Source organism: Colius striatus, chromosome 2 (genome assembly GCF_028858725.1).
Source record: "Colius striatus isolate bColStr4 chromosome 2, bColStr4.1.hap1, whole genome shotgun sequence".
NCBI classification, from domain to species: domain Eukaryota; kingdom Metazoa; phylum Chordata; class Aves; order Coliiformes; family Coliidae; genus Colius; species Colius striatus.
The window spans coordinates 53,961,530-53,976,770 of record NC_084760.1 but is presented as its reverse complement, the minus strand read 5'-3'; the positions used below and the strand labels follow the sequence as shown (position 1 = coordinate 53,976,770).

Sequence of the window (15,241 nt, the reverse complement as noted above, 5' to 3'; positions counted from 1 at the left end):
CTTTTGATTTTCAGCTCCCAGTTGGAAGTCAAAACACCTGCCTCGAAGAAACTAAATTCTCATATTTAATTGCCATACAAAATGTTTATTCATTGTCTTGCAATCTGAGAATGCTGTATTAAGTCTAACATGGGAAAATAATATATTATTCTTCAATTTTTTCTGAGATCACAGATTTGAAAGGGTACTGCTCTGTTTTGTGTATTCTCTGTTGAGCATGAATCATGAGGAAACCTGTATTGCATGTCGGTGTTGCTAGGACAAAAGCTGTACAGAAACATAGAATTGTTTGGGCTGAAAGAGACCTTTAAGATTGAGTCCAGCCTTTGCCACAGCCCTATCAACCACTAGACCATTTCCCTAAGTGCAACATCCATCTGTCTGACTCCACCACCTCCCTGGGCAGCCCGTTCCAATGCCTGACAACCCTTTCAGTAAAGAAATTCCTCCTCATATCCAGCCTGAACCTCCCCTGGTGCAACTTGAGGCCATTTCCTCTAGTTCTATTGCTTGTTGCTAGGGAGAACAGACCGACCCCTGCTCCACTGCAACTTCCTTTTGGTTAGTCGTAGACAGCAATAAGATCTCCCCTGAGCCTTCTTTGTTTCCCCAAGCTAAACAGTCCCAGATCCCTCAGCTGTTCCTCATATGAGACGTGCTCCAAATCCTTTACTAGCTTGGTAGCCTGCCTCTGGATCCTCTCCAGCACCTCAGTGTCCTTCAGTTTTCCTCTTCAGTTTTTAGACTTCTTCAGGGCTTAGTACAGTTAAGAGATATGCATTGTTTATGAAAATACTAATCCTGAATCATTTTTATTCTTCAAATTCTATTGTCGTTTTGTCTTGTGAGAAACAGTGACACACAGACCACTTGCGTAGCTATTTCTTAATAACTTAAATTTAAAAGCAATATTCTGTTATTGAGAGTCAAGTAATCTGTCATTTTTGAAGGTTATGATAGAATGAGAGGAAAAAAGTCTCTCTTAGAAGTAGTAAATGCAAAAATAGTTTTTAAAGTATTCTGAGTAAACAATATCATTTCTTATCAGGATACTTTCTTTAGGGAAACTATTAAGGATCTCTGTAAAATCCTGGAAAGCCTGTTTAATTACTGCTTAATTTTTAATACACTAATTTTTACAAGGCATATTTCAAACAGGGCTAGGTCATTCAGCTTATGAAAAGGACAGTAGGGTGTTTCTGTCCACTCCAATGTGGAATATCAGCTTAAGTCTGACTTCATGATGCATCTACAAAGATGTTAAAATAATGGGAGAATATCACCTCTCTTGTCTTTCAGTTGAACAACCTAATAGCATCCTCTTTTCCAAAATCTTCAATCCCTTCCTAAGCCTCTGCCATAATAACAGGAATTTCACTGCTTTAGTTGGTTTCTTAGTAGTAGTAGTTTCACTAATATACAGATATAAATTAAGAACAAGGACAAAAATGTCTCAAGTCAGAAATGTTCTTCCACTGATGACAGGGACAGATGATTGTATTGTCTAGCTTTGTAGATTTTATTAGAATTTTATATATAAAGAAATTAAAAGCAAGCCTCTAATCTGCAAGTACTTAAATCATACTTAACTATAGAGAGAATTTCTGTTACATCTTGCAGTTGTATCCCTGTAGAAAAATCAACAAAGTGTAGTTCCCTAAGCTATGCTAGGTATAGCAGCTAAAGCTAAATTATCATTTTGATAAAACAATAATGTCTTTACCATTAGAAATCAATGTTCTGCTTTCTATTGTGTAACTTACGGTGAAGTAAAAATGTGTGGGTTTAACACTTCAAGATGGACTCTCTGTCTTCATATTATTGCCTACCTCTGCTTTCCCTTGGAGTCAATATGCAACTTTGGACCAGGAGAGCTGACAGTAAAGGAGCCCCAACACCAAACACTCTACTGTTGGTCATTTTACAATAAAACTAAAAAGGGAGAAGTGGAAGGGAAGGTAAGCATTGCAGTGAAGATCCATAGGAAAGCTTCCACTAGAGGTGTACTTCTCAAAATCACTGAAGTCTGAAAATGTATTTGTTACATGAAAACATTATTGTGAAGTTTTAAAGGGCTGTTTTGTTTTTAGGTCACATCGGAATGCTTCAAGCTACTCAAATGACTCAAGAAGTTACAATCAGAGACTTGGAATCAGAAAAGTCTAGATTAAAAGAAAAACTATCCCAACTGGAAGAGGAGAGAAACTTACTACAAAGCAAAACACAGTCTCTGGATGAGCGACAAAGGCAGCAAATTTTGGCCTTAGAGAAGGTTAAACACCTTATTTGTTTTAGTTGAATAAAAGGTGGAGAATTCTCAGAAAAAATGATTGGTTTAATTGTTCGGGGTTTTTTTTAATATAATTGGACTAGGGTCAATAGTAGTACGTTCCAAGAATTACTAATCTGGAGTGTAAAGTGAGAGAAGAGGGTAGTTGGAGTAGATGTTCAGACATCTTCACACATCTTTTAACAATTTCATTTAGTTTATGACCTTGTGTTTAAATGTCCACTATCTGAAGTATCCCAGTAAGGAGAAATATGAAATGGTTGAAGAGTAATTTAAAAAGCAGCTATCTGAAAATGTGCTGAGCATGTTTGAAAATACTGAAGTTCTCTGTGGGCTTAATACCCAATTGCTAATTCCCCAGGTTAAATAGATTTAAAAAAAAAAAAAAGAATATATTGTTTTGCATGAATATACTGAAACTGCTTTTGTGATTATTTAATGATTTAGGCAGGGCTTAGTGTTTTGCTCAGTTAGTTTATACAGAAGTTAATTTTTTTTTATATTAGGTTATCAGTAAAATGGTTTTTTTAATTCCTAATGTTCAGATTTTTTTTAACCATTTAACAGAAATTATTTTGTCTCTCTCTCTTATAGAAAATAAATGAAGCAAGGGAGACGCAACGTGAGTATTATGAGAAGGAGCTGGTAAAATTGCAAGCAAGATTGGAAGGAGAGGCTGCACAGTTAAAGGAGGCTCATTCCAAGACTTTAGAGGAATTGGCATGGAAACACCATACTGCTATTGAGGCTGCACACAGCAACGCTAACAAGGATAAGAAAAAACTGCAGATGGTAGGTTTATGTTTTCTTAAACATATTGCAAAAAGCAAGAATTATTTTAACCTTGTACTGCACAGTTTTTATTGTATGGCAAGTTTTATTTGAAGTTAACCTGCAGATCTGGGCCTTTCTGAAGAAAACTGCTCAGCCTTTAGTAAAATAACGTATATCTTGACAAAAAAAGAGCATTTGTGCTGTAATTTGTCTGCTTATAGAAGAGAAATTTTCAACTTATACAACTTTTTTTTTAAGTATAGTAGATGTGTTTTCCTAGTTTTTGTGACCTGTATTCAGAAGTGTCGATGTATCATTCAAGGTCAATTATTGTGAATATTATAACAATATTATATAATGTTAAATCCTGTGTTACTTTTATTTATTTAAATGTTTCATAAACTTTCCAGAAGAACAAAAAGCTATTATATTATTATTTGACTCTGCATATAATTAGAAGGTGACAACAGCTGTTCCAAGCACGCATCCTAGAGTTACACTCCCTCTATATCACCTCTTCATTTAGTTTTGATTGGAAACTTGAAACTGAAAGGCTTGTTTAACAAAATTGGCCTTTATTTTCTTAGAATAAATGGAAGGATTAGGTGAACCTGCTTTAGCAGGACTAGATTATCTTTAGAGGTCCCTTCCAACCTCTACCAGTCTGTGATTGTATGTACTTTACACATAAATTTTGCCTTATACAGTAAATATGGGAAAAATATCAATTTGTTTAAGGCTTTGCTATGCTGCTCTTGTGTATTCACAGGTAATACAACAAGTAATTCAGTTGTAGTAACTGATGTACACCTTAGACTGATTTTTTTTTTTTCTTTTTTTTATTTTTTAATTTACTTATGTGTTACTGCTTAGCTTTGCCCTGAATAAATCCCAAAGATTTTTTAATGTCTCTGGGTAATGGAAGTAATTCTCTGAGACATACATGCACCTGATCTTTCAGGGTTGCTTTCTCCATAACACTAAACATGCCTGTTATTAAGCCAATATCTCTTAAGGGTTTCTAGGAATGGGGTTTTTTTTGCTTCAGTAAGATATGGGATTCTTTTTGTTTTCTTTTATTTATTATTAAGATACTATAGAGAGTAAAAGAATGTTCTAAAAACATGGAACAAGAATGTTCCTAAAATGTTCTTACATGATTGAAGTAATTAAAATGGGGAACACATCCATAAATTTAACAAATGTGAAATTCTATTCTAGCAAGGGAAAATTAACTATGAAAAGATGTCAAGAGTTGAATTCGGTATGAAGAAGAAACATAGTATAAAGAGCCTTGGGATAGAGGACATGACGATATTAGGACTGGAAGACTGGGAAAGGCATCTGGGGTTTGGAAACATTTGAAAAATAATAGAACAGAAGAAAATCCTAAGGATCGAGAATAGGACTCAAGAAATGGCTTAAATATATCTCTTCACGTCTTCCATCTATAAAATAAAATGTAAAAATGGCATCAGTTCATAGGAGGATTATGAAAATAGAGCTGCTAATAATTTTGCAGTACTGCACAGCTGTACTGATAAGTATCATAAAGGAACTAATTGCTCAATTATCAGAATAGGGTCTTAATAGCACTAGTGAAAATCTTCTGGATGCAAATTTCACAGTATGAATGAGAAAAAATGAGCAAGTCTCATTTAGCAAGCATTTTTCCCACGTGGTGACTGATCTGAGGCCAGTGAAGAAAACATGAACTTGTTGAGTTACGTTATATAGCAATGTATAATCGAAAGTGTAGCCCAATGTTTTGTCACATTGTGCAAGCAGTTTGTCTATACACAAATTACTTTTTGACTGTTACACACTATGATGGAGTATTAGAAATAAGAAACTGCCAAGTTTAATGTACCAAACAAAACATTTCAATCTCTTTTTGGATGAGGAAGGATTGAACTCTGTTGCTTCTGGAAACGAATGGGATGATGCTAATTTGCTGACTTGCAGGACCCTGATTTTCCTTGGAGCATTATATCCTTTCATTACAGTCTTTTTCCTCTTGAGTTCTTGAGCTCTTAACTCTCCCTGTCTCCACAATTTTACCAATGCCTACAGTTGTACTTTTTACTTTGTGATGAAGGTGCCTCTGTACGGTTGCCTTTGTTTTGTGATCAATCAAGGATATTAGATTAGAAAATAAACTGAAAAATTAAGGCAGCTATTATAAAAGGAAATAAATGTTCATCAACACTTTCAGGAAAGTGAGATTTATGCCAGGAGAAATAATTTTCATGGGGTATACTTGTACTTTGTGATACCTGTATGGCAAGTAAATTTAATATTTCTTCCATCATCTTATTTCTGAAGGAGTTGGAGCAGCAGTTTGAGAAGGAGAAACTGCATTTGGAAGACGATAAGAATCAGCTCCGACAGCAGCTGGAAAACCTCAAAGAAGAGCTGACAACAAAACTGACTTCTGCTAACCAGGAGGCAAGGGTTAACTTAATTGAATTGGCTAACGATCCTGTGTACTGGACCACATTTCATCAATAATGATCTGGTGTCCAGGACAGAAATAGGACTACACTGCTCAATCTGTTCAGGATCTGAGTTTGAAGTGGAGTAATCTTCAAACATTAAATCATAAAATGGTTTGTGTTAGGAGACACCTTAAAGATACTCTGGTTCCAAGCCCCCTGCCATGGGCAGGGGCACCTTCCAGTAGACCAAGTTGCTCAAAGCTCCATCCAGTCTGGCCCTGAGCACTTTCATGGATGGGGCATCCACAGTCTCTCTGGGCAGCCTGTTCTGATTCCTCACCACCCTCACAATGAAGACCTTTTTCCTTGCATCTTATCTAAATCTATGCGATTTCTGTTTGAAGCCATTATCCCTTGTCCTGTCACTACATGTTGCCCTCTGAGTCTCTTGTAGGCCCCCTTTAAGTAGTGGGAAGATAGCGTGATAAAATTTGACTGCTACTGAGCAATGATTTTTATTGTCCTTTACAAAATTAACAAAGCAAAAAGAGATTGAGGTGCAAAACAATTGATATAAACAGCCTTTCTTGTTTTAATTCTGCTTATCTTCTCACTAGGTACATCGAGCTCTACACAAAATATGTCAGGAAACAGAGGGGAAATTAACTATGTTTAAACTCATTTGGTTACAATTAAAATATTGTAAGTTCTGGTCAGCTTCATGACTTGCTGATCATCCTCATGCATTTCTGTCAAAAGATGACATGAAATACTTAATAGTAAGACCCAACGTTTTTATATTTGCAGTCTGGGTTAAATGTATCATATCTCCACATAGTTTAAATTACCCAATTGTTTAAATCACTTTTTCATAATAAAATATTTTACCTAGAAATATATTCTACTAGTGTCAAAAGCATCATCAAAACAGAATGCCTAGTTTAAAAAAAAGAATTCATAACTTCATTGTTCAACAAGCCATATATATGATTTCAGTGTGTGCTTTAAGAGGGACGGAAGCATGAAGTTAAGTACTTTTCTTGGCAGTGGTACTTTACTGTTTTCTATACTGTACAAGTTCTGAAGATGGCAAGTGTTTGTCTAATTCTGGTGGCTTGCAAATTGCACAGGTATTAAACTTGCTTTAGAACAAAACTGTTCGGTTTTAGTAAATGGGTAAGATGCCCTTCTGAAAGTATATATGAAATTATTAATATGGTATATTAATGTAATTGTGTATTGATATATGACTGTATTGATACATTACTATATAGTATACATGTTAACGTATTAAAATATTCTATATTAAAGTCTATATGCTGAAAATATATTACAATATACATTAATACCATTTCAATATCATAAAGTCATAGATTAATAAATACTTTCAAAGTAGTATCTGCTAGATAGATACGCTACCAGATTAGTTGAAGCTGCCATCTTTAGAGCTCAACAGCACTGCTGATCGATCAGTCATGAGTACCTGTTAAACAGGAGATTGTGCTTCCTTCTGGCAGTTGTGAGTGCCTTTGCTGATACTTCAGACCTTGGAAAAGGTGCAGATTTAATCTGGAACTACTCCTGCTCTTTTAAAAATATTTAGTAACAAATATGAAAAACTACAACCTTTTTTTTTGTTTGTCATAGGTGTGTCGTTTGCAAGACTTAGTACGAAAAAGTGAACAAGGCCTTGGTACTGCAGAAGGACATATCTCAAGTCTTCAAGAAGCTCAGGAAATACTCCAGAAAGAGCTAGAATTAACTAGAGCAAGACTGCGAGAGACCACAGATTCACTGTATAGTGTTGAGGTAACCATAATGTTGGGGAATAAATTGTGCAATGTATAGTCACAGTGATTTTGGTCTTGCTTTTTGAAACGGCAAGAAGTATTATACTTTACACATTATTGAGTTTCAAGCAGAGGGGGGAAAAAAGGGAAAACTAGAGTGAGTTGTTTTGGGGTTTGGTTTTGAGGGTTTTTTGGTCAGGGGTGGGTTTGTCTTGTGTGTGTTTTTCTCAGAATACTTTTAATATTTAATGGATATTGCTCCAAGCATATCTTTCTGTGGTTAAGAGAAATTGTAGCTGCTAAAGTATGTCCATACAAAATATATGCAGAGTTGGATTTTTCAGAGGCTTAGCAGAACTTCATGATAATGTAAAAAAAGATATGTATTAACACCAGTGCTATTCCAAACGGTTTTGTGTCAGTGCAGAAGAAGTTCCAGAGCTTAGTAGCTCTAGAAACCTTTTCATTTTTTTAATACATGCATACCATGTTTTCTTCAAATAATGGATACTGTCTTGATTTCAGGCTCAAATTCAGATTTCAGAAGATGTTTAAGAATAATTTAAAGATATATGCTATGATATCTTGAAAGATAGCAGACCATAATTCAGAAAATATGACACTTCATACAACTGAAGCAATTGATTAGTCTAAGCACAAATACATTCCCATTTTAGTTGGCTTGGATGGAACTGGAACTGTCAGTTAATCTGCCAATAGCTCATTGACTTTAATACTAAGTATAACCATTCTTTTTTCTTTCTTCAGTAAACAGTGTACATTTATACAAGATCATAGCATTATTTGAAAATTAAATTAAAAAAATATTCTCTGAATCTGTCTTCATATTGATGTTGTTTTCTTTACAAGAAAACAGTCTGAAAATGGATTTTGATTTATTTGGGTTTTTTTTTATTTATTTCAGCTGTGGTCATTAGATGTGCATGCTATTACAGTTTATAGCTTCCTCTGTATTTCCTGTAATTCAACTACGTGTCCTTACGAACTACTGCATTCTCTTTTCACCTATTATAACATATAAATATTCATGTATAGCAGGTTACTAGCAATAACACTTAATAGATTTCTGTAGGATTTTTTTCATATATATACTTTTAAAAAATCTTACTTGTGTAGAATCAAAGAATGGTTTAGGTTGGAAGGGACCTTACAGATTATCCAGTTCCAACCTTCCTGCCATGGACAACCTTCCACTAGACCAGGTTGCTTAAAGCCCCATCCAACCTGCCCTTGACGCTTAACCCCAGGTTTACAATACCAGTGCTACTTTCAAAAGTCGTAATTAAATTTAGATAAATTTGCTTTTCGTGAATGAAGCAAGCACTGCTGAAGAACATTTATAGAAGTATGATTCCTAGGTAGTACCTGATACTATTTTAGTGTGATAAAATTTGAACAGAAATCGATAGAAATGTTAAAGATGTTTTTCTGTGTTCAGACTGTGAGATCCTGTTTTCAGCAGGTTTTTCCAGTCAAGAAACAAAAAGAAGATACATGGACTTTGTATCAAATCCAGCTAGCTCAAACTTTGAAATTCTAGTACTGAATATTTGCTGCTTAAAAAAAAAAAAAAACAACAAACAAGTAAATCCAAAACATGCTTGATGAGAACCTAAGCAACTTACTCTAATTCTGAAGTTAGTCCTGCAAGGAACAGGACTTGATAACTTTTTGAGATTCTCTCCAACATAAATTCTTCTGTGATTCAGTGTAATAGTATTTGAGAAGATCACTTCCACAATCACTTGTTGGAAAATTGCTTTCTATAGCTTTTTATAGCAATATGCACAGATATATAGGCAGTAATGGTGTGTAATTAGAAATTACACACTGAAAAAGTTTTACTTGAAGTTTTATGAGTCAATTGTAATTGACATTTTTATTATAAATACACTTGCTTAAGGTTTTAAATACCTTTTTGCTGCTGATCAGTCTCTATTGTGAAGTTTGTACTTGCAGGGGGAATTAGATCAGGAGAGACAACAGCACGAGGCAATGATTGCTGCTATGAGAGAGGAGGAAAAGTTCAAAGTTGATAGAATGGCTCGTGACTTGGAAATAAAATGGACAGAAAATCTTCGGCAAGTATTGATTTTTTTCTTTATTCTTTAATAAGAAATACACACAAATGTAATAGAAAATGCTTTGTAAAGCAGCATTTTCTGTTATTATATAAGCTTTTCAATTATTACTGAGTTCTTAATTATTTTTCACTTCTTGAATTTTAGTTACTTAACCTTTGCTTTTAGACAGGAATGTAATAAGCTTCGGGAAGAGCTGAGGTTGCAGCATGAAGAGGATAAGAAGGCAGCCATGACTCAGCTGTTGCAGCTGAAGGAACGTGAAAAAAATGCAGCAAGGGATGGATGGCAAAAAAAAGTTGAAGATCTTTTAGACCAGGTAACTATATGTTCTTTGAGAAATGGAAGGCCGTTACAATTTAGTTGCTGGTGGTTTATTACCAATTAACTGCAAGAAATTGGTTGCAACATCTGTCTTTGAAATGAAATTTGTTAGCATAATGCTTTTCAAACCTAATCATTATTAGACTTTTAAAGTAATATATCTGTAGGAGTTGCTGCAAAGTCAAAACATCTTTCAGTTCTACAACATGTTTATTACAGCTATGTCTTCTCGTGAGTGACGCCAAACATTATTTTGGGATAGTTTTTGTAAATAATGATTTTTTTTAATTGCAGCTTCTATTTATAAACTCAGTTATTTTAGTTAATTCACAGAAAATACTTGCTTTGTAGTTTTTTCCAAAACAAAAATGCTATAAAACTGGTTTTATTGACTACAGTGTGAAACAATAGCTGATAATGAACAAATAAAGTAAGAGAAACAGTTTCTGGTTTTAAAAGTAAGGGAAACAAATTTTGGAACTCATTAAGTGACTGCAATTTCAGGGTGTTATTGTGCAATGGCTTTTAATTTGCTGTTTAATTTGAGAAGTCTAATAACTGAACATACACTTGATTATACAACTTCTTATGGGAACGCATAACCATTTTGCTGACAAGGAAACTTAAGCTTATAAAATCTTGTGGCTTAGACTCATAAAAGCTGAAGGTTTTCAAAGTTCTTGGTCGATTACTTTTTACAACGTGAATGTAATAAGACTTGGACTCATCTGATTTTAAGTTTCACTTACTGCCTTTACCCAAGCTTCATTTACTCTCTTTACTTCTACCTATAAATTTTCTCAGGAGAGTACAATTTGAAAGGGATATGTTAAACTTTTTGTAGTTTTAAAATACTCTTAGAATACTTTACTTATGGTATCTTTAAAAGGTAGAAGTAATACATCTAATCTACAGTTTCAGTGGAAAATTAATATGTTGCAAATGAACAGTTTTTTACTGCATATAGAGTATGGAATCAGAAAGCTAACTGTAATAAGGAGCATTTTACTAAGGAATTTGCAGGCAGAGGAAATGGTCTGCATATGCAAAATATTTGAGCTTCTTTTCTTCATTCCTTTTTCTGTGCCAGAGCTGTATCAATTCCATAACAGCATGTGTGTTCAGAGGAGTAGTAAGAAAATATACCAGTGTTTGAGTTAGACAGGTATTTAATAAATATTGAAAAGTTGTTGTCAGTAGTAAGGAATTAAGCTTGCCCTGTAAGAATCTGCATTTTATCCATTACACCTGAAGGAGAGAGAATTCCAGACCATAGCATGCAAGATGGGTAACAGAACCCGTAGCAAAATGGGTTGTAATAAGTTGCTCCTGATTGCAGTACACAAAGGGTAGCCTCTGCGAGTTGCACTGACCTGAGTCATCTAGTGCAACTTCCTCCTCAAACCAGTGAACACTGAATTTGAACCAGGTTGCTTAGGGCATTGTCCAGTCAAGTCATGAATAACCTCCAGCCTCTCTGAGTAATCTCTTCTAGTGCTTATTATCCTCATAATGAATGTTCTCTGTATATTTAGACAGAACCTCCTATGGTTCAGTTTCATCATTGTGTCTCCTTGTCCGGTTGTACACCACTGTAACAAGGGTGGGTCCCTTTTCTCTGTAACCACCTCCTGGGTACTGGAAAGCTATTAAGTCCCACAAAACATTCTCTTCTTTAGACTGAACAAAAACTCAATTCCTTCAGCAAGATGTATGCTGCAGCCACAGCCGTCTTGGTAGTAGCTCTCCACTGAAATTGGTTATCAATGTTTTATCTTGTACTGTAACACCCAAAGCTGAATGAACAGAAGATAGTATGCCCTCCAGGTGATGTGCGACAAGTGCCAAGTCAAAGGGACTGATCCCTTCCCTTAAACTACTGTCAGTGTGCTGCTGGTATTTACTGCTGCTGGGCCACACTGCAGATTCATGTTTAGACTACCATTAACTAGATTATGTGAATCAAACCTGTAGCCCCGTATGACCCAGTGAGGGGCTTTAGTCCATCCTCTGTAAAGGACTTTGCATTTATCCTTGCAGGACAAGTGGCAGTCCTGCTTTTTAATGTGTTGTGTTCCCTCCTCTGTGCTGTTCCCACTTTTTCCCCCAGTTTGGTGTCATTCACAAACTCAATGAGGGTACTGTGTCTCCTCTTCCAGATCACTGATAAAGATACTAAAACAAATAGGTCCTGGAACTCTACTTGTAACATGCTTTCAGGTAGAGTGGACCATTAACTACTGCCCTTTCAATGTGATAATCCAACAAGCTCTAATCTATGTGGTAGCCCACATATCTGAATGGTGATACAATCAGATATTAGGACGTTAAAAATCTTGTTGAGATAGCAAACATCTGCTGTTTTACTCTCATCCACAAATTTAGTCATTTCATCATAGAAGAAAATCAAAGGTAGTATTTTCATTACGGAAAAGAGTGGAATATTTTGTGGTATCTGTATCATAACACAGATATTAGTATAGGCTTTGGTTATATTCATCTAGAATGATGATATTCTGAGTGGAAACCACACTGGGCTCAGTTTGACACTACTGGAGCTACTGCAATAAGCCTGGCTGTGCATGTCACTCTGTAAACGTGCAATAAGACTCTACTGTACTCCAGAGAGTTCACACACAAGTTTAAACAGACTGGAAACTGCGACAAAAGTGAGATTCTTCTGCTTTTACATATATAGGTAAGTTAACAACATTGCAAACAGTTCAAATTTCAGCCCATCAAAGGATATCGGTTCACATCTGTCTCTTCAACTCCAGTGACCTAGAACAGCTTGAGATACTGCAGTAGGGATGTAAAATTGTGAATTTGTTACACCCATCCTCAGTCTTCATTAGTAGGCAGATACGTTTAAAACCCATTTGAAAGGCTTGAAGCCTGTAAGAATTAGGAAGGAAGCAGAGATCTGACTTCTTTTTCTGCAATTCATATTTTTCTTGCTACAGTGTTGGTCTAGTCTATGCCAGCAATGCTATACAATGATTTATCAAATTAAGAAAAGGTTTCTGATAAATCATTTGTAAACTCCAAACTTGGCAGAAAATGTGGTCTATATGTACTCTTTATGTTGAGTAAGTGTCTAGAGCTTCACTATTCAGTTGTATAAATGCTTTTCAGAAAGATTGAGTTCGGAAATTAAATGCTTATCAGTATGTTGCAGTATAAGGCATTCCAGAAAGATGTAATGAGCATAAATTGCAGGAGGGAAGGTGGATTATATTATTTCTAGACAAAAGTGAGATCATGTGTATGTGACAGATGTAATTGAAATTTAAAAGACTTACCAATTTGTCAAAAATAATACTTACCACATCCAATGCAAAACAGTGAAAATAACATGCATTTTAATATGGTAAATACTATGTTCCTTCGTAAGTTTATTATATTATTTCATTCCTACGGGTACATAATTTTCAAATATATATTGATGCATCTCTGATGTGATTTAAAAACAAGCTCCAAAGAAGTGTAGGGCCTAAACTGAACTATGGGAATGGTTATGTAAGCCAAGTGTTGAAAAAAGCATTTAATTGAATGGAGAGAAGTTGACACAGTATAGTTACTTAAACTGTAGAAAAGTACAGCATATGCACAAAAGTATGTCGTCTTGGAATACTGCTGACTGGGGCCAGAAAAACTGTCAACAACTGGGAAGAAAAGCTCAATCAAAAAAATGTATGTCCCTAAAGAATACTAAACTGGTTTTTTTAATTGTGTTATACTGTTTACAAATTTCTGACTTCTACTACTTGTTGAATATTTGATAGATGGTATCTAAGTGGTGTATTAAGCAAGATAATGTTTTTGCTTCTGTACTGACAATGCTAAGTGGTCCCTCAGAATGCATGCAGGATTATTGTTATGCTAATAGTACAGATTTGTTATGAGTAAAATAATTCTCTTGGGAGAAAATGCAGTTCAGCTGAGTAAGTGCTTAAACACATTCTTGCTGGTGTGGTGGTTTGACCCTGGCTAGATTCCAGGTGCCCACCATGCATCTCTATCACCTTCCTCCTCAGCAAGCTAGAGAGGGGGGAAAATAAGACAGAAGCCTCATGGGTTGAGATAAAAGCAGTTTAGTAGAGAAATAGCAAAGCTATACACATGAGAAGTGAAGCAAAGCAAATAAACCTGTTACTCTCTACTTCTCGTCAGCAGCGATGGCTGGCTGCTTCCCAAGAAGCAGGGCTTCGGTACGCGGGACAGTTGCTCTGGAAGGCAAAAATGAATCACAAATGTCTCCCCTTCCTCCTCCTCTCCTTGAGCTTATGTTGCCGAGCTGATGTCATATGGTATGGAATAAATATCTACTTTGTCAGTCTGGGTCATCTGTCCTGGCCATGGCCCCTCCCAGGACCCTGCCCACCTGCAGCCTGCTGGTGAAGGTGGGGCAAGAAATGTTGGAGGGACAGCCTTGATGCTGCACGAGCAGTAGCCAAAACATTGTTGTGCTGTCAATACAGCACCAACAGAAGGCACAGCACTACAAGGGCTGCTGTAGAAAATCATCGCCACCTCAGACCCAAAACAGCTGGTTACAAAGCATCACTTACCCTCTACAGTTAAATGTGGCTGGTAGGTTAACCTAGAGTTAACCTACTATTTAGAGTGTCTAGAGACCAAGTGTGTAGGTCTTAACTCTGATATGAAAAAATGACTCAAGAAGATGTAAAAAGAAGTGCTTTTCCTTTGTTTCCTGTAAATTGTAGTAGGTACCTCTACATCAATCCATGAGAGAGTTTCTTCATGAAATATGTAGTGAACTCAGATGTGCTAGCTCTTTTCCATTTCTCTTAGCTGTGCAATGGGCTTTTAAGGCTTTTCTTAAAAACATTTTACTGCTGAGAAAGCTTCAGCCATGGATGAAATAGCAGGAATTTTCTTCCTTTAAGCATGAGTATGTTCTCTCTTCTGCCTCTGCATGTTAAACAAACTTTAATCCTGAGCACTGAAACATACAGGTTTAGACCTGTATTATTCTTATCTACTTCTTTTTCTGATAGATGATTCTTTCTGTAAACTGAATCAAATATCCTGATTATAGGTAGGCTTTTCAATATTTAAACAAATAAAGTTTCTTCAATTTTCCTTACATTTTGGTAAAACGTGTTCCAGTAAAATAAATGTATTTTGTCAGCATTTTTTTTTCCCTTCTTATGCAGCTTCATGCTGTTGTGTAGCCAGGCATTACTGTGACATTCTCCTTTCTAACTTTGTTGGCTTTTCACACACAAAGATACCATCTTATATTAATGGAAATATTAGAAGTAGTACATCAGTCAGTGATCACAGACAAAAGTATACAGCATACACTTTGGTAGCTCTTGTTTATTGTTTCTGCTGTGAAGATTATCTCCTTGAAAAAGCTGTAGAGGCTTCATATTCAGAGTTTGTTTCTATGATGGTATGTTCCTTTTTAAACTATCAACAAAAGCCAAAATGTAAATATTTTATGTTTTTTATATAAAGTCTTCTCATGTAAACATCATTTTAATTGTAACTTTC

General features: G+C 35.5%; 1 protein-coding gene across 1 annotated transcript in view; it reads left to right on the top strand.

Annotated features, from left to right (window-relative positions):
• Positions 1 to 15,241, top strand: part of FAM184A (family with sequence similarity 184 member A) — a 74,737-nt gene that overhangs the window by 33,997 nt on the left and 25,499 nt on the right. The window contains exons 4-9 of the mRNA XM_061990018.1: positions 2,091 to 2,272; positions 2,885 to 3,082; positions 5,390 to 5,512; positions 7,150 to 7,311; positions 9,273 to 9,394; positions 9,563 to 9,713. Coding sequence (XP_061846002.1) covers positions 2,091 to 2,272; positions 2,885 to 3,082; positions 5,390 to 5,512; positions 7,150 to 7,311; positions 9,273 to 9,394; positions 9,563 to 9,713 — 938 coding nt within the window. The remainder of the gene's footprint in view (positions 1 to 2,090; positions 2,273 to 2,884; positions 3,083 to 5,389; positions 5,513 to 7,149; positions 7,312 to 9,272; positions 9,395 to 9,562; positions 9,714 to 15,241) is intronic.